The 21,893-nt window shown below is 31.4% G+C and overlaps 1 protein-coding gene across 2 annotated transcripts in view; it reads right to left on the reverse strand.

Annotated features, from left to right (window-relative positions):
• The window catches only part of LOC115877924 (transcription factor AP-2-epsilon), a 73,588-nt gene that overhangs the window by 34,701 nt on the left and 16,994 nt on the right, over positions 1-21,893 (reverse strand). The window contains exon 1 of one of the 2 annotated variants that reach the window (XM_030894273.1): positions 6,445-6,789. The exons of the other annotated variant lie outside the window; for it this stretch is intronic. Within the exon in view, the coding sequence (XP_030750133.1) occupies positions 6,445-6,663 (219 nt within the window). The 5' untranslated portion in view covers positions 6,664-6,789. Of the gene's footprint in view, positions 1-6,444; positions 6,790-21,893 lie in introns of those variants that run through there. 2 annotated transcript variants of the gene reach the window in all.

Here is a 21,893-nt window from a genome sequence, read left to right on the forward strand (position 1 = left end):
AGATCTGGTAGGTTAGTATATGACATAAATCGGGTTGGATTAACGTACCTATTCAATTATTTTCGGTCACTTTTTATTTCACCGGAAATGACTACTTTTGATTTTTGAATAGTATCCTCTGTATTTTTTACTTCATTCGATAGAAAATGACACTCTGAATAGAATGACATATTCAATTTTGACATTTTTGCTTAAAAAATGTATTTTCAATTTCAATCTTGTGCCATAACTGTGTTAAAAACACTAATTTTTAATCAAGGAGCCTTGGAAAAATATATTTGACCACCTAGTGTTTTTAGTGTCTTGTCCTGGCTGCTTAAAAGATGCTCAAATCGTATTTTTAACTCAATTTTTTCAAACGGAACGAATATGGCTCATTAGCATACATATTTGGAAAAAGCATTTTTTACGAATAATTTGGTATCAGACATTTGGTACTTCGAGTCAAAATGTCGTTACATTTATGGCCATGGCAGTCCAAATTGAAATTCAAAATACGATTTTTTTAATTGAAAATGTCAAAAGTTGACATGTGATACCATTTTATTCAGGATGTCATTTTCTTTCAAATGAAATTTTTTCATTTCCGGTGAAACAGGAAGTAGACCGAAAACAACTATACTCTGTTTTTTTTCTCAGGTAAGATTTCGACAGACGATGACAGAAGAAAAGCAGATGACGTCCCATACCAATCTATTTATTTTACTAAAAAAAGGTTCTAATAATTTTTAAGTTATCTATGGATGGGTTTAAATATAAATCCGTCATACGTCGTGTCAGGTCGTGTCTTGTTGTTTTTAACCAGTTTTATTGGTTTATTTAAAAAATGACAGATCGTATTTCAATTTTATTGGTTTGACGGAACGATGAACGACAAACGAACGCCGATGCGTATGAACTCGCCTTTAGATTTTTGTCATTTTTTACGCTTGTCAAAGTCTTGCCAAATTATAGGTTATAATTTTGTGTCAACTTTTGTTAAATACCCTGCGTTTTGGAAGATGATGCATTTTGATTCGTATTATTACGTGTGTTTTGTGTCTTTTGAAGTCAAGTGGAGGAAAAATCGAGTGAAAATTAACTGTAGACCCAGAGCACAGTTTATGGTTAATACTCGCTGCCCAGGCAGGAAGTCTTATACACCAATGAAGTTGCTATCGATAAAGTTTGTATACCATTTCGTCGTAGATAAGTGCATCTCGTATATGGTAGAAGGATCAAAGTAACTAACACATACTAAAAACTGGAGTAGCTGTAAAATATCGACATCACACGATAGGTAAATAATGGATTTTAGTACTGCAGAAAAATAATGTCAAAAGGTAAAGGTTTAAAAAAATTAAGATTAAAGTTAATTAATCAACCTTTAAGGTATAAAATTTGGTAGGTGTTATTATTAATAAAATAGTTTGTTTTATTTACCTATGTTGTTTTATTTATTCCTGTGGAATATTACAAATTTGTATTTGTACATAAGTTATATTGATAAATATAATCATAAATGCGGGTAGTTTCATAAAGCTTGAAAGTAAATAATAGTTTTTTTTTAATATTTTTTTGGTATGTAGTGGTCTTGTTCTTGTTTGTTATGTATTAACACATACCGTTTTTATTAAATAAAATAACTCGATTACATTTTTTCAGTTTTATACAGTTTTTTTCACAATATTTTGAAGTAATCACTTGTCATCTTGTCAATCAAATTTTAAATATATCCTGTTATGCGTCCCAGTTGTACCAACTTATTTCTTTGTAAAATAAAATAAACTACTTTGAAATTAAAATGACAGACACATCTATCATTGTCAAGGATCTTCTCGTTGGACAGATTATATATACGTCAATCAATCCTAATTTATGTCATATACTTCTTCTTCTTACAGTGCCATACTCTATATAGAGCGTCGGCTACCTCTCGCATGTACTTGTGATGTATGTTATCAGTGTTTCACAAGTACCTACACGGGATCTACAGTTTATTGCCGAAACGGCACTATTTGAGATGCTGTACAAGGCAAATATACTCAAGGTGGTTTGCCATTGCCTTCCTTGAGGTGGCGGCTCGTTGGTCGCTCTATTTAGATAAATAAATATTTTTATTTAAATAAATAAAGCGACCGTACTGGCTGGGGATCGAACCCAGTATCTTCCGCTCCGCAGATCGACACACTAACGCTGGCCGGCCACATGTCATATACATGTCATATACTAACGTACCAAATCTCGGTTTTTTATATAAAAAAAGTTGTAGAGGTGAGCCACCTTTGACAACACTTGGTATATTTAGCAACCGCCGTACTAGAAAAATTTACCCCGTTGTTCAGCGGTATGTAATCAGTGGCGCAATTAGGGGGGCTATGGGGGTCTTAGACCCTCCAGATGACAGGTGCGGGTCGTATAAAATTGGTTTTAACCTCAAATCAATATTATCCTATAAAGTGACCTAAGCCTCCCCAAAATATTTGAAAAAAAAAATTCCCTAAAAGTCTGTGTCTAGTTGCGCCCCTGGTCTATACCGGCAGTAATTTAGCATTTAGCCAGTAAGTAAAGTAAAAACACCCAAAAAGAACTGAGCATACAGTGAACATTTTATTTTTATTTAAAAAGATATCAATTCTGTCATTTTCTTTTAGTACAGACCTGGTACTGTTAGAAAACTGCTCGAAACTATTAGTAAAAGTTGCCAGCCGATATAAAGCCGTAATCAAAGAATAATTTAGCAGACTTGTAATTATTTCATAGTCATTAGGCTGTACCTGTCTGTTATTAGCAATGCCGTTAATAATAGTATAGAATTTTAAGTATTCAGCTGACAAGTATTTTATTCAAGAATTAGATATACAAGTGCGATGGAGATTTTTCAGTCTTTTTTAGAAAGTTGACAAATCGTAAGTTTTTATTTAATTTCAATAAGTAAATATATAGTCATTCTGCGTAAGTTCTGAAGCTACATGGCGTTGTATACAGGGTGGTCCGAACTGTATTCCGGAAACTTCGGCAGCATATTCTTTAGATAAAAATAAGTAAAAAAGTTTGTATAAATGTATGTCATAAAATGCTTAGTCTCGGAGATACAGGGTGTAGAAGTTTCATTTTTATTTCGATTTTTTCCAAATAATTTCTGAAGTAACGTCAATATTTGGATGAAAATTGGTGTCTGGGAGTTTTTTAACGTGAAAAATTTGATTTTGATGGCAATATGACTCCTATTTGTAGAGAGCGCCACCTACATCTGTTTTAATGTTTTGAAGAGTATAATAACTTTTCGTCCGTACTTTTAACTACTGATTAAAAAAATATACATTTTCGTGACTTTTTACGTAAAAAATGTCTCTTGGTAAAAATCGTTACGAGCAACCGTTCTCAAGATATTTAAAATGGAAATAGTCAGTACATGTCATTATTGACAAAAAATAAACACGTTCAGTAAATAGGTTATTTGGCTGAAATAATAAATTTTTGTTTTTTTAAATTAATCATGAATTTTTCTGCGAAAAAATGATAAATTTCTGTTGAACTTTTGGCACAAAAACATTTCAAATTTATGATTTCAGTGTAATAACTATTTAGTTAACATGTTTAATTTATGTCAACGATGGGTATTGATAATTTCGATTCCAAATATATATCTCGAGAACCATTACTCGTAGAGATTTTTACCAAGAGACCTTTTTTACGTAAAAAACGTCGTAAATTTATATTTTTTAACTCACTAGTTTTATACAGGTACGGACGAAAAGTTATTATTATTCAAACCACTTAAAAGTATGTAGGTGGCACCCTCTACAGGTAGGAGTCATGCATGTTAATAAAAATCAAATTTCTCATATCAAAAAAGTTTCAGACACCAATTTTCATCCACATATTGACCATACTTTATAAATTATTTAGAAAAAATGGAAATAAATATGAAACTTCTTCACCCTGTATCTCCGAAACTAAGCATTTTAGGAAAAACATTTATATTTTATAAGAACTTTTTTACCTATTCTTATCTGCAGAATATGCTGACGAAGTTTTCGGAATACAGTTCGGGCCACCCTGTATACCTTCCTAAGAATACAATTTTACTATAACAATACAAGCATAAAAAAGCTAAAATATAGCTTGAGGTAAACTAGAAACCCCCTTTTTAAAAGTCGTTAAGTAATGCAGTGTTGCCATGCTATTTGCTCGGCTCAATTCTTTCAATAATCTTAACTGGAATTTTGGTAAAATTTGATTCTTTTACCAGTTTAACTTTTGCTACTGTTAATTCTGACGACTCTGATTTTTATATCTTTTTAATCGCGTTATTGAGATCAATAAAATTTCTCAGTATTTTAGCGAAAAAATATCAGTTTGGCATCACTGTGCCCTAAATTAAGGTACCTGTTCGGGTTCCGTCTTTTGTGATCGAATACTGAGTGAGGTCATCCGATATTCTTCAGGTTCATTTCTTTTACTTTACAAGATTGAGTTTCTAAGGTTATTGATGAGGTTAAACCAGAGAAAAACAAATTTAAAAAAAAAGTGTTACATCTCACAGTCATATTACAATCTAAAATTAACATATTGTGCTATATACCTACTATTAATATCTTATTTATCCAAAAATAAAGTTTAATCTTTTTTATGTTTTTAGAACGTGTCCTCAAATATTGGCTAAACAAAAAGATTTTTCCAAAGATTTTCTGATGTCATAACTTCTTAACATATTTTACATTATTTTGAAAAAAAATCACAATATGCGTCGGCGATGGATATGAAATGAAGATCGCTGTCATTTTATAGGTAAAATTATATGGGGAATGTAATCGATGTCCATTTCCAACCGTTTTTTCGATCGTACGGTGTTACTGCCCTAATAGCTCCAAAGAGATATCAATATTTTTTACAGTTATTTCTAGACCTAATAAACGACATGTCTGGGTTAATCTTGATAAAAACCAGATAGAAAAAATTATACAGTCAGATTAGATCACCTGTGATCGATTTAGATTTCAATAATATAACTTTATATAATCAATCTAATATATTTTAATTATTTTTTCAATATCTGATTCCTATTAGAGGTTATATGCAATAATAAAAATCCTTTGCTTTATGCAGTGTTTAATTCCAAAAATATTTTGTATACCTGCTGCGTCTTAAAAGTGGCTCACCCCTATAACTTTTTATTTTTTCAGATAAAAAAAACGAGATTTGGTATGTTTGTAATGACATAAATTAGGATTAATTGACATTTTCAACTGTTTTGGTTTGGTTTGGTTTGGTTGGACTACAACTCTTGATTTTTAAATGGTACCCTCGGTATTTTTTTACTTTATTTGATAGAAAATGACATTCTGAATAGAAAGACACATCATATGTCAACTTTTGACATTTTCGTTTTAAAAAACATCGTATTTTAAATTTCAATCTAGAGAGGCTGTGTTAAAAAGACTAATTTTTAATCAAGGAGCCTTAGAAAAATAGATTTGATCCTGTAATGTTTTTAGTGTCTTGTCCCACTGGCCGGTTAAAAGATGCTAAAATCGTATTTTTAATCATGTTGCAATTTTTTTGGGTGGCTCATTAGCATATTTGGAAAAATCATCTTTTTACGAATAATTGGGTCCCACACACTTGGTTTTCGAGACAAATAAATGGTTGTAATGAACTTCATGTTACAATTTCAAATATACCATATGCGAATATGTCAAAAGTTGACATATGATATGTCATTCTATTCAGAGTGTAATTTTCTATCGATTTAAAGTAAAAAAATACGAAGGATGCCATTTAAAAATCAAAAGTTGTAGACATTATTTCCTGTGAAACAGGAACGTCAATCAATCCTAATTTATGTCATATACTTTTTTTTACATACCAAATCTCGTTTTTTATCTGAAAAAATTAAAAAGTTATAGCGGTCAGTCACATTTGAGACGCACCTGGTATAACTCAGTTGTGCAAAAATTTGTTTAAATGAAAAATAAATATAGTTCTTAAAATTGATATCCCAGAATGGTAAGTTAAACCATTCAAATTTTTATGTTATACTTATTATTTTCTAGAGATTTTATTACATACACTTTCGTCCTAGAAACTATTAACATAGATAATGAAGATGATCATTGAATTAGATACTCATTAATATAAAAATATCATATCCAGATATGTGATAGCTTTGTAGCCATACATTTGTAGTTTGTAGCACAAAACGATGGAAAAATCATGGGAAAGACTTCATACTCCATACAAGATAATGAATCTCGCAAGTGTTTGTCTCAATTGAAATAAGCAGGACATCGCCATAAAATTTACACCTATGTTTGATTTATAGACTCTCTAGAGACTAATCGTATTTCTAAATATAAAAATACATCTACCCAAATTGATCCAACTACGCCATGACAATAAAACGACATTGATTTGTCATTTTTCAAATTCCGTAGAATTTTCTCTACTTAAAAGACTTACCTCGTCGTCATCATCATGATTATCTCCACCGTCATCCTCCATCAACACAAACGCAACGTCATTATTATTATTTTTTGAGTCTGGAGTGCCATCTTTCTCCCTATTATCATTCTCAACCGTCTCAGTGATCACGATACCGCGCCTTTTAGTCCTTGGACTCAACAAATCCACCGTTAGCTGGTCGCTGGCCAAAGAATCGGGCGAATCTGGATGTTCCATGATTGGGGAAGTACCCAAGCGATGCCGTACCCTTCTGGGAAGAACCCGGACCTAGTAGCATCGGTGATTCGGCCTTCGAATCAGAGATGGCGCGACGGTGAACGCGGCAGTACCTGTACAAGGCTCCGGGCGAACTGAGGTGCTTGCTTGCCGCTGGCGGTGCCATCAGGAGCGGTACCGCAGGGGGGAAAGGAGAAAAGGAGTGGTACTGGACCACGTTTTGCCCCTCTATGTCTTTGGTCACCTACGAGTTGTCTCTCTGCGACCGCTTTGCAAGGTGATGTTGCGGAGGCTGATGCGACAGGTTGTTATAGGTGTATAAGCGCTGTGAAGGGGGCTTAAGATTTCTTGCCTAAACTATTCAGGACTTTGATTCTACATGATGCCTGTTGAAATTTACATTAAATTCGTAATTGTGACGATGACCTATTTTGTGATTTTTTTGAACACGTTGTTGTGTATTCAGAGCTGCAAGCTTACAGAAACTTATAGTCTAAGAGCTGGCTACATAAAAAACCTTATCATCGTTACATGGCTAATTTTTCTTGTGAAGTACCCTTTTGTGTAGCCATTATGAAATAGTCATGTCTGCCAACGCAATCCCGGGGCTTAAAAGTTTGAAAGGGTGAAATTTTGACACAAAATTAATATTTTGAGTCAAAATTTCACCCGACAAAAAACTCGTGTATCTTATAATTAAGATACACGAGTTATGTTATAAATGCATTTTTCTCGTCGTTAAAATGTCGACAGACAACGCGAAACAGGCATCAAATTTTGAAAAAAAATTATATCAAAAAATTATGCCGATTGGCGGAATGTCATTTAATTATTTTAAAAAGCCGTATACAAAATGGCAGACAAAAAGATCGTGGCTAAATCAGTATAGATAAATCATGTATACGATTATATTATAAATATATTTTTTATGATTTCAGTAACAGATATCATCCATTTACTATTCTGTCTCACTATTTGTATCTGACTAGTCGTACTGCAGATCCTCGTTCTCGCAAACAAGTCTTTCTCTGAGTCTATATCTGCACCGTAAAATTTTTGTAGACTTCATGTATTATGTTTCAATTGATAACGCGGCGAGCGTTTCTGGAAAACCCTTATACAGGGTGAATATTAAATAAGTGCAGATACTTTTAGGGGTGATATATTTCGACCCCAGGAACACGCCTATGAGTTTTTTTTCGCAAAATTTTTCTGTATATTTTAGAAAACTTTTTAGAACTGCCTGTTCACCGCAAATTTATCCACGGTATAATTATTTCTTAACCTAGCATGCTTACGGCTTTTTATGTCTATGGTTACGACACTAAAAGAATGGATACAAATACAGAAAAAAAACAGGTGTCTCGCAAAATTATTAAAAATATAAATAACTTTCGTTATAAATTTTCAAACTTAAATAACTCTGTTATTTTGGACTTGTATGGAAAATGGTAAAGAGAAAATATGTTTCTTTTATCGAGATCTACCAGCTCTGAAAATATTTGCATTTATTCAAGACTCAGAGATTTTTTTGTCTGCCCTTTTGCGTACGGCTTTTTAAATAAATAAACATGACATTCCACCAATTGGCACGCATGTATGCGATGATTTTTTTTTGTCAAAATTTTATGCCTCTTTCGCGTTGTCTGCTGGCATTTTAGCCACAAGAAAAATGTCTGCCAAATAATTTTCCACGTTTCTTAATAATATATAAAAGAAATTTGACAATTATAACTCAAAATTTTATGCCTCTTTCGCGTTGTCTGTCGACATTTTAACGACGAGAAAGATGCATTTATAACTCGTGTACCTTATAATATTTTTAGTGTCAAAATTTCACCCTTTCGATTGGTCGCCCCCGCTTTAGGCCTCGGGATCGCGCTGGCAGACATGACTATTTCATAATAGCAACACAAAAGCATACGTCAGAAGAAAAATTAGCCATGTAACGATGATAAGGTTTTTTATGTAGCCAGCTCTACGTCTATTAAGTCTTTTTGATTTAAATCATTTTAATGACTTAAGTCATTTGATTTTAAGTCATTTTCGAAAGCTGACTTAAGATTTAAGTGTTTTTCAAAATTATTTGTGATTTAAATCTTTATTCCGAAATAGAAAAATATTTTTTAAACTTTTAATAAAAGACTTAAGTCATCAAAAAGATTTACGTCTTAAAGTTTTAAAAAACGCTTAGGTCAGATTTTTATATATTTTTATGATAAATTTTTAACAGCAGTATTTCTTTTTCACACACCTAGTACCGTATGATCGATAAAAAACGGCGTCCAGTTGGCTGGGAAATGACGATCGATAGCATTTCCCACATAAATTTACATATATAAAATGACTGCGATCTTCATTTCAGAGCCATCGCTGACGCCGTTTTTTTTCGATCATGCGGTATAGTACATACCTAGTCTTCTTAGCTCCTGAAATACAGCAAATTTTAAAATATTGCCTTTTTCCATCTCTCTTCGTATCTTGGTTTTAGTTGCGCCACTGAATTTTACTTGGAAATCTCTATGGAGCTCGATTTTCACCTTTTCGATAAGTTATAATGTCCGAGATATGGGGGGAGTCGAAAATTGCAACAATTTCAATTTCGCCCTGTATTTCAGGAACTAAGAGGGCTAAGACAAATATCTGTGTACCTTTTTAGTTTCATAAAAAAGTAGCATACTAATGTGAAAACCGCATCTTTGTAGTTTTGCTCATAAACGAGAAACCCTGTAAAACACGCGAAAATGGGTCATCCTGTACAAAGTACCACAAAATTTAATTTAATATAAGTTTTGTTTTTATGTCCTTTAAGCTTTTATGTTGGTTTTTTTTATTTTTCATCATATTAGTTATTCTGAAAATAAATTGTTTTGTTTTAAGTGGTTTATTCTCATCTGCACCTAGGTACAATAAATTACTGATACTTAGTAAGAAAATCGCCTAATTGGTAATACAAGAAAATTAATAATAACATTTAAAAAAAAAGCACTTAAATTCTGGTTGTCTTGATTTGAGGGTAATTATATTGATTTAAGTCATTTTGCTGACTTAATTTGCAAATCATCATGATTAAAGTCAAAAATATAGACTTAACTCATAAAAACGAGTTAAATAACGTTATATTGATTTGTCTTTACAAAAATGACTTGACTTCAAATAAAATTTATTTAAGTCAATTTAAATAATTTGAACTTTATGTTGAATTTGACTTAAGATTTAAATCATTTTGATTTTAGAAATGACTTAATAAGTTAAAAAGTCTTTTTAAAACTGACTTGTTGCAGCTCTGTTGTGTATAAGATTTTTGTGAATAATTTGACAATATATTATTTTTATACTGAAATTGGTTGACGTTCTATTAAAAAAATAATATATAAAAAACTAAACAGAGGAGAAGAGATAAAAAAACAAAATCGGATCGATTAAACGAGTGAGATAAAACGTATGTTCCGCAGGAGGCCGTGGAAGATATACGATGAGCAGGAAGCACGCTGTTCGTTTGTTTCTCCTGAAAACAATCGAAGACCGAGCGACCGCAGGTGCCAAACTATGGAAGAATGCGTGGTTAGCAGTTAGCAATAAGGAAGGCACACCAAAGATCTTGAGAAGAATTTGCGATCGATTTTCAATTGAATTTACGATAGAGAAGCTAGAGAATAAATGGACTGATAAAAAAGAGTTTAACTAGTAGTATTTAGTTAATCTAGTGTATACAGGGTTGTTCACCACATACGACACGGAGTATTGTAGCTAAACGATTAGATTTTTGCAAATTGTAAGTTTTGGGTTCGTTGAAGGACTATTAGAGAGAGGTACAATTCAATAATATCTTTACAAGATACAGAGTGTCCCAAATAAATAAAAAATATCAAAGTTGTATTTTTTAAATGGAACACCCTGTATATTATTACATTTTTAGTTTCTACGATTAAAATAAAGGTATATTTGATTAAGGTTTATCACACTTAAACCTTACCGTTTTTGAAATGTTTTCAATTTTGTGAAATTGCAGTAAAAATTTTAGAGCTTCATTTCTCCAAGGGTATCAAGGTTTTTAATACTAAATATTTACTGAAGTTTATTTATTGATCAGTTATTGTGTTGCAATAATAAAAATAATACTACCTCACACAGAGTGGCGAAAAATTTATTTTAAATATTTCCTAGCTTTACACGGCAATAACATGTTTAATTTAAATGGAACACCCTATATATTTTAACAGAGTCAAATGCACAATTTAAATGTCTATCAAATTGTATTTATTTATAGTACCCTTTTTTACCTATCGTTGTAGGTTCTCATAGAAAATGCATTTTTTTATAATTTAGACCTCATTTCTTTTTTTTCCTCATTTTCAATTGTTTTTAAAGCAACAAACGTAGAAAATGTACAGGTGCCAAAAACGATAATATTACTAGCCCATTTGTATACAAAAAGAAAACCATTTAAATCTTTATAAAAAAGTATACCATTAATTAAATATACTAACCATTATTTCCGCCCAAATATTATTTAATTACTTACTTAAATTGTGTTAGTTAATAAATTATTCTAAATAAATGTGGATTTGAATCAGAAATCAATATAACAATAAGGTATGAAAATAGACGTCTCTGTTGTGATAAATAAGCATTCATCAAAAAATAAAATAAAATTTATAAGGTGTTACTTTTTACCACACTGTCTAATACACATATAAAATTAAGTTTTTTAGTATTTGGAGCAATTATTATTAATCAACACAAACAGTCAATTAATGTAGTTTGAATACTGGAATTATATTAATTGGTCGTCTTTTACAAATATTTAAACAGTTTTTTTTATTTTTTAATGAAATAAGCGAACTATATCGAAAATTTTAGTATCTGTACTCGTTATCTGAAAATTTTTTAACTGAAAATTTTATTACGTCTTTAAAAGTAGTAATACGCCTAGAGAAATGAAGCATTAAAATTATTACTGTATTTTGACAAAAACCTAAATATTTTAAAAACGGTAAGATTAATATGCGGTAAACCTTAATAAAATTTACCTTTATTTTAATCGTAGAAACTAAAAATGTAATAATATACAGGGTGTTCCATTTAAAAAATACAACTTTGATATTTTTTTTACATCTGTTTTTGAATTTTGCACACCGTCTTTATTAAAGTTATGAGGGTTTAAAAATTTGCAATTCCCCCCCTACCCCCCCATCAGCTGGGAAGTTTAATTTTGTTTATATCAAACGAATCGGCTAATTTTGCACAATTTTGCACAGCTATTTTCGAATTTTGCACACTCTCCTGACAAAAGTTATAAGGGTTTGAATATTTGAAATTTGTCCCATTGTGTGTGAATTGTCCCATTTAAAAAAACATACGTATGAGTACATAGAAATAAATGAATTTCGTAACAACTGGGGGGGAACGGTCGAGTTTGTCCCCCGTATAAAAAACGGTTCTGGATTCTCTTAGGTAAGTGTGCAAAATATCATTTATGGTGTTCAAAATGTGTGCAAAATAGTGGTATATTTATTTTTGAATTTTCTCTAATACGGGGGGGGGGACGACAAACTTGACCGACCTATCAAGAAGCGATGCCGCCTAAATAATCTCATTTTCTTGCGAATACCCGGCATTTTGCGCGACTAGTCGGTAATTTATCGACGGTTTTGAAGCAATAGCACGTTCAATCAGTGTGTTTTACGGTGAAGCCCATTGATCAGCCACCTCGATTTTTAGGAATAACAAGAGTTCGAAAAATAACGAAATAAAAAGAAAATAAAAAATATTTTCATCATAAAATAATTTCACTATTAATTTTTCGTAATATGTAAATAATAATTATAATTAGGTACCAGGTGAAAAATAATTATAACAATATTATTATTTTTTATGAAGAATATGCCGCTAATAGTGATGATGCAGAATTATTTATAGGTTTTAGTTCTGACTAATTTCAGGTAAGTATAGATAATTTCTGCTAGTATTTGTTTTTTAAATAAACGATAATCTGTTTATATGTCAGGTAATATTAGTCCATTTTGTTAAAAGGATCTTGTATATTTTATTGTTATATTTTATGATAATAAAAAAACCATCAGGCAAACATACTTTAGTCCAAAAATTTTCAGATTTTTACAAACTTTATATTTTCACTAATAATAGCTTATTTCATTTGTCTTTTAAGATTGTTGTTCTTAGAGTCTTCTTAAGGATATCAGAAAGTTTGAAGTATTTGTTAATCACATTTTAATAAAAAAAAAAACTAGATATTCGTGAGTGGCTTTTTTGGAATTTCCGGAAAGTGTCGTAAACAAAAGAAAATTGCATTATAAGTAACAAACATCAATGAGGAGTCGGAAATCAATGATAAAAGTTCAAAATTACAACTTGCAACAAATTACATTTATTAATTTACAAATCTTGCAACTCTTATATTGTATTGCAACTCGTATACCGGGTGCGTCTTAAAAGTGGCTCACCTCTATAACTTTTTTATTTTTTCAGATAAAAAATCGAAATTTGGTACGTTAGTATATGACGTAAATTAGAATTGATTGACGTATTCAATTATTTTCTGTCACTTCCTGTTTCATCGGAAATTACTACAATTTTTGGTATTTAAATGGTACTCTCGATGTTTTGTTGCTTTATTCGATAGAAAATGACACTCTGAATAGAATGACATATCATATGTCAACCTTTGACATTTTCGATTATGGTTTATTTGAAATTGCAATATGCGATTCATAAAGACAATTGACTCGAAATACCAAGTGTGTGGTACCAAATTATTTGTAGAAAAATGATTTTTCCAAATATGCTAATGAGCCACCCTCGTTCTATTTGAAAAAATTGAGATATGATTAAAAATGCGATTTGGACATCTTTTAACCGGCCAGGACAAGGCACGAATAACATTTGACGATCAAATCTATTTTTCCAAGGTTCCTTGATTAAAAGTAGTGTTTTTAACACAGCAAAAACAAAATTTAAAATTCAAGTTTGTTTTAAGCAAAAATGTCAAAAATTGACATGATATGTCATTCTATTTAGAATGTCATTTTCTATCGAATAAAGTAAAAAAATACCGAGGGTGCCATTTAAAAATCAAAAGTTGGAGTCATTTCCGGTGAAACAGGAAGTGACAGAAAACAACTGAATACCTCAATCAATTGTAATTTATGTCATGTACTAACATACCAAATCTCGTTTTTTATCTGATAAAATAAAAAAAGTTATAGGGGTGAGCCACTTTTGAGACGCATCCGGTATTGTTCTTGCCCATTTTCCTGGATATAATGAACTACCTTCACTATTTGGTCTGAAATATCAGCATCTAAGGGACGTCCTACGCCCCTTGATGGTCTAGGGGCTGTGGAACATGACTTATGTTCCACAGTCCCCATTGTCATACACAATGAAATTGTCATACACAAAAAAAAATCTTGACAAACAAGCTATTATTAGTGAAAATGAATAAGTTTGTAGAAATCTGAAAATTTTTAGGCCAAGGAATGTTTGCCCAAACAAAAATTTTATAAATTGCATATTTTGGCAGATATTTGCGAAAAACTGATTTTCGGCCATTTGGAGCCATTTTTTCGGCCAAAGTTGGCCGAGCACGGTTTCACAATTTCTTCCTCTAAAACTACAAACTACCCCCCAAAAGGTATACAATCCGCCTGAAAAGTCCCGGTCGACGAATTAAGCCGTGGTTTCAACCTTCCTTTACTGACTATTCGGCAGTAATCGGAATTTTCATTGAATTGCGTTGCACTTAGCATTAAACTTTGCCTCCATTTAACCGACCTCGTATCCTTTTTAGTTTCAGAGTTCTCAATGATGAGGCTCTAATTTGGGACGCCCTGTGCATTACGTAATATATTTTTCGTCTAAAAGTATTACTATACATAAATATATTCTCCAAATGAAGCAATGCCTATAACAACGCTGAAGAGTGAAGACCTCACACAGTTAGCCTGGGCCAAGATGCCAAGAAAAAAAATATATAAACTTTGAGTACTTTATTTTCTAAATGCCGATACCACTGGCTTCAAAAAAATATAAAAATTAAAATCGCCGACGTACAATTGGGGTCTCTACACAAATTTAAAAAAAAAAACGTTTTCAGCCAAAGTAAAAAGCGCGCAAAAAGTTTTGTTAATAATAAATAACGACCATAATAATAACCCCTCCCTGTTTCTAAAGCCAGGAGGTTGGGTCTCTGAACAAATTTAAATAAAAATAGACTTTAATCTTTAATATAATGGAAAAAGCAAAAAAAAATATTTTTTTTCTAATATTTTAGCGATAAAATTTTACTTTATGATCATAAGTATTAGTAAACAAGAAAAAATAAAAAATAACAATTAAGGAAGTACAATTAATAACTTTAACACACACTGAATTTAGACTAAAAAGGAAGAAAACAATTAGGTACTAGCTATAAGTAAATAAATAAATTTTAAACATGGTTACTGTTTTAGGAAGCAACACTCGATTTTTTTGATAGTTTTTTGATGCCGGATTTGAATTAAAGTTTTTTGAGAACAACTTAAAGAAATGATGCACCTGCTCTGAGGCTTGCTCAGAGTAAAAGCCCAATGCTTTCTGTGAAATACTAACAAAATCCACTATATGGTGAACACAGCTTGAATTTTTGGAGCAAAACTGATTTTCGTATCTCTTATTTTGTCGGAAAATTTCAGTATATAGGCTTCGTAATTGGTATCAATATATTTTCCAAAACAGCTGGCTACCACATCATTGAAGGCACAAAATACCTCTATGTATTTATTGTCTAAAAAAATAAGCAAAGGGCTTAGTGTCCAAATAACAATAATAAAATAAAGTTTTGTTACAAAGTAAGTATCAGGATTTGTGCTTTAAGGACGTCAACTTTTTAAGCAAGTTTCTGGCATTATTTCCATTAAATCTGCTGTAATGGTCTAATTGTAGCCCAGAAATTCTTAGTCAGGTTTCAGCAATTTCTGGAAAGTCCTTTTTTAGTGAATCGTATATTTTCTGTACAACTCCCATCTAAATAAATATATAGTTGATAATTGGAAGATCGTCATCACCAGTTATTAAAGGAATGTTGACACAATTCTCTAAAAATTTTAATTAAAATTTGCAAAAAATAACTATTAAAAAAGTCAATAAGGTAAACTTAGCAGTACACTTACTGTACTTTTTTGTTTCTTTTAAATTTCCACCTGTCTCCTCGTTCCATAATGTAATCCATTTGGAAATATCTTTTATGGATCTTAGTTCTCCCCTTGACCGTAAATTTTTCGAGTTAACATCACACCAGGCACATGGATGGCATGATGATGAAGATTGAAGGCCCAATATAATCATTATCAACTTTAGATCTGCGGCAAATGTGTAAGAACTGACTCCACAAATAGTATGGAGTTGCAAAATCTCAAATATTGCTCTGATATTTTTGTAGGTTTCTATTATTTTGGGAGCCAATCCTATTATAATAAGTTTGTTTATTCCGGTACTTTTATGCGTTTCTTGTTTTATTTCGGGTTTTTCGTAACAACATAAAGACAGACAAATTTTTAAAGATCCACCTCCACTATCTATGCTCAGTTTTAAATGGAAATCATCAGTAAGTTCATGTTTTTTAAACAAATGGTATTTCCACCTGGCCAGGCAGGCAAATTGGTCAAAAAAATCTCCTTAGGAGTGTTGCTTCCTACAACAGTAACCATGTTTAAAATTTATTTATTTACTTATAGCTAAGTGTGTTAAAGTTATTCATTGTACTTCCTTAATTGTTAGTTTGTAGTTTTACTTGTTTAATAATATTTATGATCAAAATTTTATCGCTAAAATATTAGAAAAAAAATATTTTTTTGCTTTTTCCATTATATTAAAGTCTATTTTTATTTAAATTTGTTCAGAGACCCAACCTCCTGGATTTAGAAACAGGGAGGGGGGCAACAGTAAGCATACCTTTTGGTGATGATGGTCGTTATTTATTATTAACAAAACTTTTTGCGCGCTTTTTACTTTAGTTGAAATTTTTTTTTAAATTTGTGTAGAGACCCCAATTGTACGTCGTTTTTTCTTGACATCTTGGCCCAGGCTAACTGTGCTCAAAAAGTCTTCTTAAATTAATGTTGAGACTCGGCGTAACATTTTTTAACTAAACAAATCTAGACTTTTACATGGACATCTGAAGAATTAATACAAACACTTATCTCTCTTCGATATCTTCCAATTAAAAAATAAAGAAACATCAATTAACTCTAGTTGAAGGATTTGATTAGATTTTACACCTACGCATTGTACCTGTCTTTAGAGTACACTTATTGATGTTTTCGGAACCATTGTGACTCGGTGAAAGCTATTAATAAACGTTATAAAATTTAGCACACTATGATAAATAAGAGAATTATTTTTTCTACAGCTTGAAAGATGTTTTATTTTACTTATCATCACGCCCGGTATATTTTATTATGAGTTTCGGATTCGACAACAATACTCGCACTTGCAATAGGCGATAGTCTTTTCTTACCCTCTTAACTTATCAGATTAGAATAATTTCATACACAATAGCCACCCATACACCAGAAGATTTATGTTCATAAAAACGTTATGTCTGTGTATCGGACCAAGTCTGTGGTAAGCTAAGCCCTTGGCCACTTTGGCTGATTTAGCCTGTCACAGGCCATATCAGCAGACTTGATTAGATTAGTATAAAAAACTATCAATATAACCCTTGTCTATACATACAGGGTGGCGCACCTCATTCACCTTGGTTGATTATACGAAAACGGAAAGATGTAGTATCCCGTTGTATCCCCGTAAACATACGTATCCCCCTGTATCCCGTAAACATAATTTTTTATGGGTATATGTAGAGAGGCAATGTGGCATAATTTAAAATAATTTTCAAATGTACAGGGTGTGTCAGAACTAAGATCCATACCCGGTATTTTATTTCATTTTTGGATTCTTGAACATAAAATAGGGCATTTATTATAAAGGTTTAATATGTTTAAAAACTTTGGTTTTTGAGATATTTAAAGATATTTAAATATGCATGCTATAATAAAAAGTTTGTCAACACACTGTACATTACTTTTCAGAGTGAATTCTAGTGCTGACTTTGAAGCCAGGGAAATAAAATTTACTAAAAACATGTATTGCTTCCTTAAATGTATACAGGGGTATCAAAAATTGCTGGTCTATTTTAAATATTTATTTTACATAAACTTCGTTATTTCAAATACAACACCCTGTATTTTTTTAAATAAATCGAAGCGGATTTAAATGCTCTTTTATACTATATTAGGGTTTCCTATACCTATCTAGCTCAGATTTTGAATAAAAAGCAACTTTTCAATAAAATGGCAATCAAGATGGCTGGTGTTGCCATGGCAATTTGCTAGTGACAGTTAGTAGGTATTTTCAAAATCGACATTAGTTTATGGACTTTATTTAAATTTATAACAGTTTACTTTTATTTAATTTACCTACAATAGTTTAATAAGTAAGTATTTATTATTTTATCAAGAAAAATAAAGAAGTAGTTCTTTTTGATTTATATTACGATGACTTGTAGATATATTGGATTTTCAATAAAAGAACCAATTAAGGCAAATTCATTTTCTTCACTTCCAACGACAGGTTTTTGCCTAATATTCATATACTACACTACCAGCTCTGCGAAATAGGAAAAGTTGTTTTTCAAAGGAAAGGAACGCTTGTCAAAAAAAATCCTATTTGCATATCTTTGAGCATAAACAAACCCTTTAGGCTAACAAGCAATTGTCCTCACAAAATAAAATCACTAGTAACATAATCCATTCCTTTCGTCAGCAGATACTGCTTCATTTTCCTTGATAAAATAATAAATACTTACTTAATAACCTTATTGTATATAAATTAAATAAAAATATAATAATAATAATAGCTCCCGTATATAGGTACAGCTTGCCATACTAGAGCCGTTCGGTATACAAGGAAGGTAATGTGGCTAGCACTACGCTTCAATCGCCAATTATTACCTCAAGATTGTGAATCCCAAATACTTATTTAAGGCTGAGTCGACCTAGGTACCCAAACTTTTTTTATTTTAATAAAAATAGTCGGTTGATGCAATGCCGGGTGTGGGAATCGAACCCACTACCTTGAGATTGGTAGACGAGAGCCTGTACCTCTACGCCACCGGGCACCTATTAAATAAAAATAACCTGTTATAAATTTAAATAAAGTCCATAAGCTAATGTAGATTTTGAAAACAGCTACTAAGTGTCACAAAAAAATTGCCATGACACCAGCCAACTTGATTACAATTTTATTGAAAAATCGCTTTTTATTCAAAATTTGAGCCAAATAGGTATAGAAAATCCTAATATAGTTTGAAAGGGCATTTAAATCTGCTTCGACTTATTTAAAAAATACATAGTGTTGCATTTGAAATAACGAAGTTTTTATGTAAAATGAAATAAATATTTAAAATACCAAACCAAACCAACAATTTTTGATACCCCTGTATACATTTAAGGAAGCAATCAAGTTTATTAGTAAAGTTTATTTCTCTGGCTTGAAAGTCAGCACAAGAATTAATTCTGAAAAGTAATGTACGGGGTGTTGACAAACTTTTTTATTATAGCATGCATATTTAAATATCTTTAAATATCTCAAAAACCAAAGCTTTTAAACATATTAAACCCTTATAATAAATGCCTTATTTTATGCCCAAGAATCCAAAAATAAAATAAAATACCGGGTGTTCCATAAGAAAAAACATAACACACTTTGGTATAGATCTTAGTTCTGACACACCCTGTTCATTTCAAAATAAGTTTAAATTATGCACATTGCCTTCCCACATGTACCCATAAAATATTTTGTTTCTACATCTTTCCGTTTTCGTATAATCAACCGAGGCGAATGAGGTGCGCCACCCTGTAAAACTAATGATGCCTAATGATGCCTAACCGCAGGTCAAGTCGGCAGGCCAAAAATTCTCGTGTATGAGAGGCTATTTAATTTATATCCCTCTGACAATAGTGACAATTAGTTGACAATGTTGCTAAGAGTACTATTATAAACGAACCATACTTTGTGACAAAATTAATAACAATCAAATCTATACAAAAATTGTCTGAAAATATTCTTACTGAATTCTAAAATTTTTAGTAAATTTTTCCAAGGCTTGCAGTTCGTGGGTTCACAAGCACAATCAAGATTCTATTTGCATTTGTAATTAGTGGCTCTAAAACGAAAAAATGTCTAACAAAATAAATATTAACTTAACTGTAAAATTATTTATTTTCCGAAAGTGATTTTTTTTTAAATTTTAAAAGAACAGATTATTATGATAAAACTTGTATTCATTATTGTAAATTTCTAAATGATCTTCTTTTATTATATTATTATTTTTGATTAAGCACTAAAACCTGTATTTATAAAATTAATACCAAAACGTTAATATTACAAAACGGATATAACAAATTATCGTCTAAATAAGTGAAGGAAATTATTAATAATCGTTGCCAACAATAATTTTTCTGTCTATTAAATACAAGCACACCTGTTGGGTCAAAAAAATCTAGACTATGAAAAACTTCTTTAAGCTACATCAGTATTTCGGCTGTTGGTACTCGTAGCATTTTTAATGGTACATCGAAGGGAGTGGTACTGATTCAAAGATGAACCTCGTCTCGCGCCACATATTGACTAGAGATGGAAACATCGCGAAAAATACATCAATGTATCGATACATTGACAAAAATCGATGTATTTTATGATATAAAATTAAATAAAATTCATATTCTATTTTTTATTTGAATGTAATAATGATACAAGTTCGATACGAACATCATAATGAAACGCGTGTAACGTTAAGGCTTAGTTACACCAAGTTTCATTAAAAAGTTCGTATCGAACGTGTATCATTCAAAATTTAATCTACGACGCGACACGAGGGACGATCCAAAGAGATTTGATTTAATTTAAAATATCGGAGATATCCTCATAAATATTAAAATTCAAAATTATCAGGTGTCCATATTAGTCGACGCCGTAGTAACCGTGCTTGTTGATTGTTTCCATTTTGACTTTGACAACTCAATTATTGATGTTCAATTTTGTGTTAAACGTATCAGTTCAGTTTTAACAAAAAGCAAAAAATAATATTAATATGGGTGATTCTGATTCTGAAAGTGTCCCTTCGGATATTGAAGGCATTGCGCAAAACGTTGTCGATTCCCTACTTCCCGAAAAATCAAGACAAACGTACGAGCAAGGCTATGTAAAACTTGAAGATTTGTGTAAAGGGAAAGGAATCGAGAATAGTAGTAACGAAAAGGTTCTCCTGGCATATTTTGAACATCTTTCAAAACATAGGAAGGCTTCATCACTTTGGGTATATTATTCCATGCTACGTTCAGTTATATCAGTGAAGAGAAATACAGATATTAGTAAGTACGTCCATTTAATTGCATTTCTAAAAAGAAAATCGGAAGGATTTCGGTCAAAAAAATGGAGAATTTTAAGAAAAGAAGACATAACTCGTTTTTTGTTGGAAGCTGATGATAAAACTTATTTCCTGAAAAAAGTTTCATTGATAGTGGGACTTGCGGGAGCCTACCGGCGTATCGAGATGACAAATCTGCAGCTGCAAAATGTTAAAGATGAAGAACAATGAATTCATGTCATTATTCCATTTACGAAAACAAAGATATCACGAGATTTTTTTTTATAACGAAAGGGAATGTTGAAGGAATAAATATGGTGGAAATGGTTCGAAGATATATAGCTATGCGGCCAAGCAACACAGAGCATATTCGATTTTTTGTGGGGTACAGAAATGGAAAATGTATTAAGCAACCCGTCGGCATTAATACTTTAGGAAAAATGCCGTATAAAATAGCATTGTTCCTAAGTCTTCCAAATCCACAACAATACACTGGACATTGTTTCCGTAGATCGTCTGCGTCGTTGCTTGCAGATTCAGGGGTGGATTTATTAACTGTTAAAAGACATGGTGGTTGGTTAGGTTAGGTCATGTAATATTTTGGGTAACATTTCTGGCAATGATGGGTCTTCAACAAGTTCGAGCACTCAGGAAATAAATTTACTTTCTAAAAATTCAACTCACCTGTCACGTCTGGAATAAATTTAACCAATTGTACTTATATTATAATTAATGTTTACAATAAATAAACGTATTTAGGTACCTTTTTTTGCTTGTTTCTTATTTTAAAATTTGCGTG

This window comes from Sitophilus oryzae, unplaced genomic scaffold (assembly GCF_002938485.1).
Source record: "Sitophilus oryzae breed Bouriz unplaced genomic scaffold, Soryzae_2.0 scaffold_1499_pilon_pilon, whole genome shotgun sequence".
Classification (NCBI taxonomy): Eukaryota; Metazoa; Arthropoda; class Insecta; order Coleoptera; family Curculionidae; genus Sitophilus; species Sitophilus oryzae.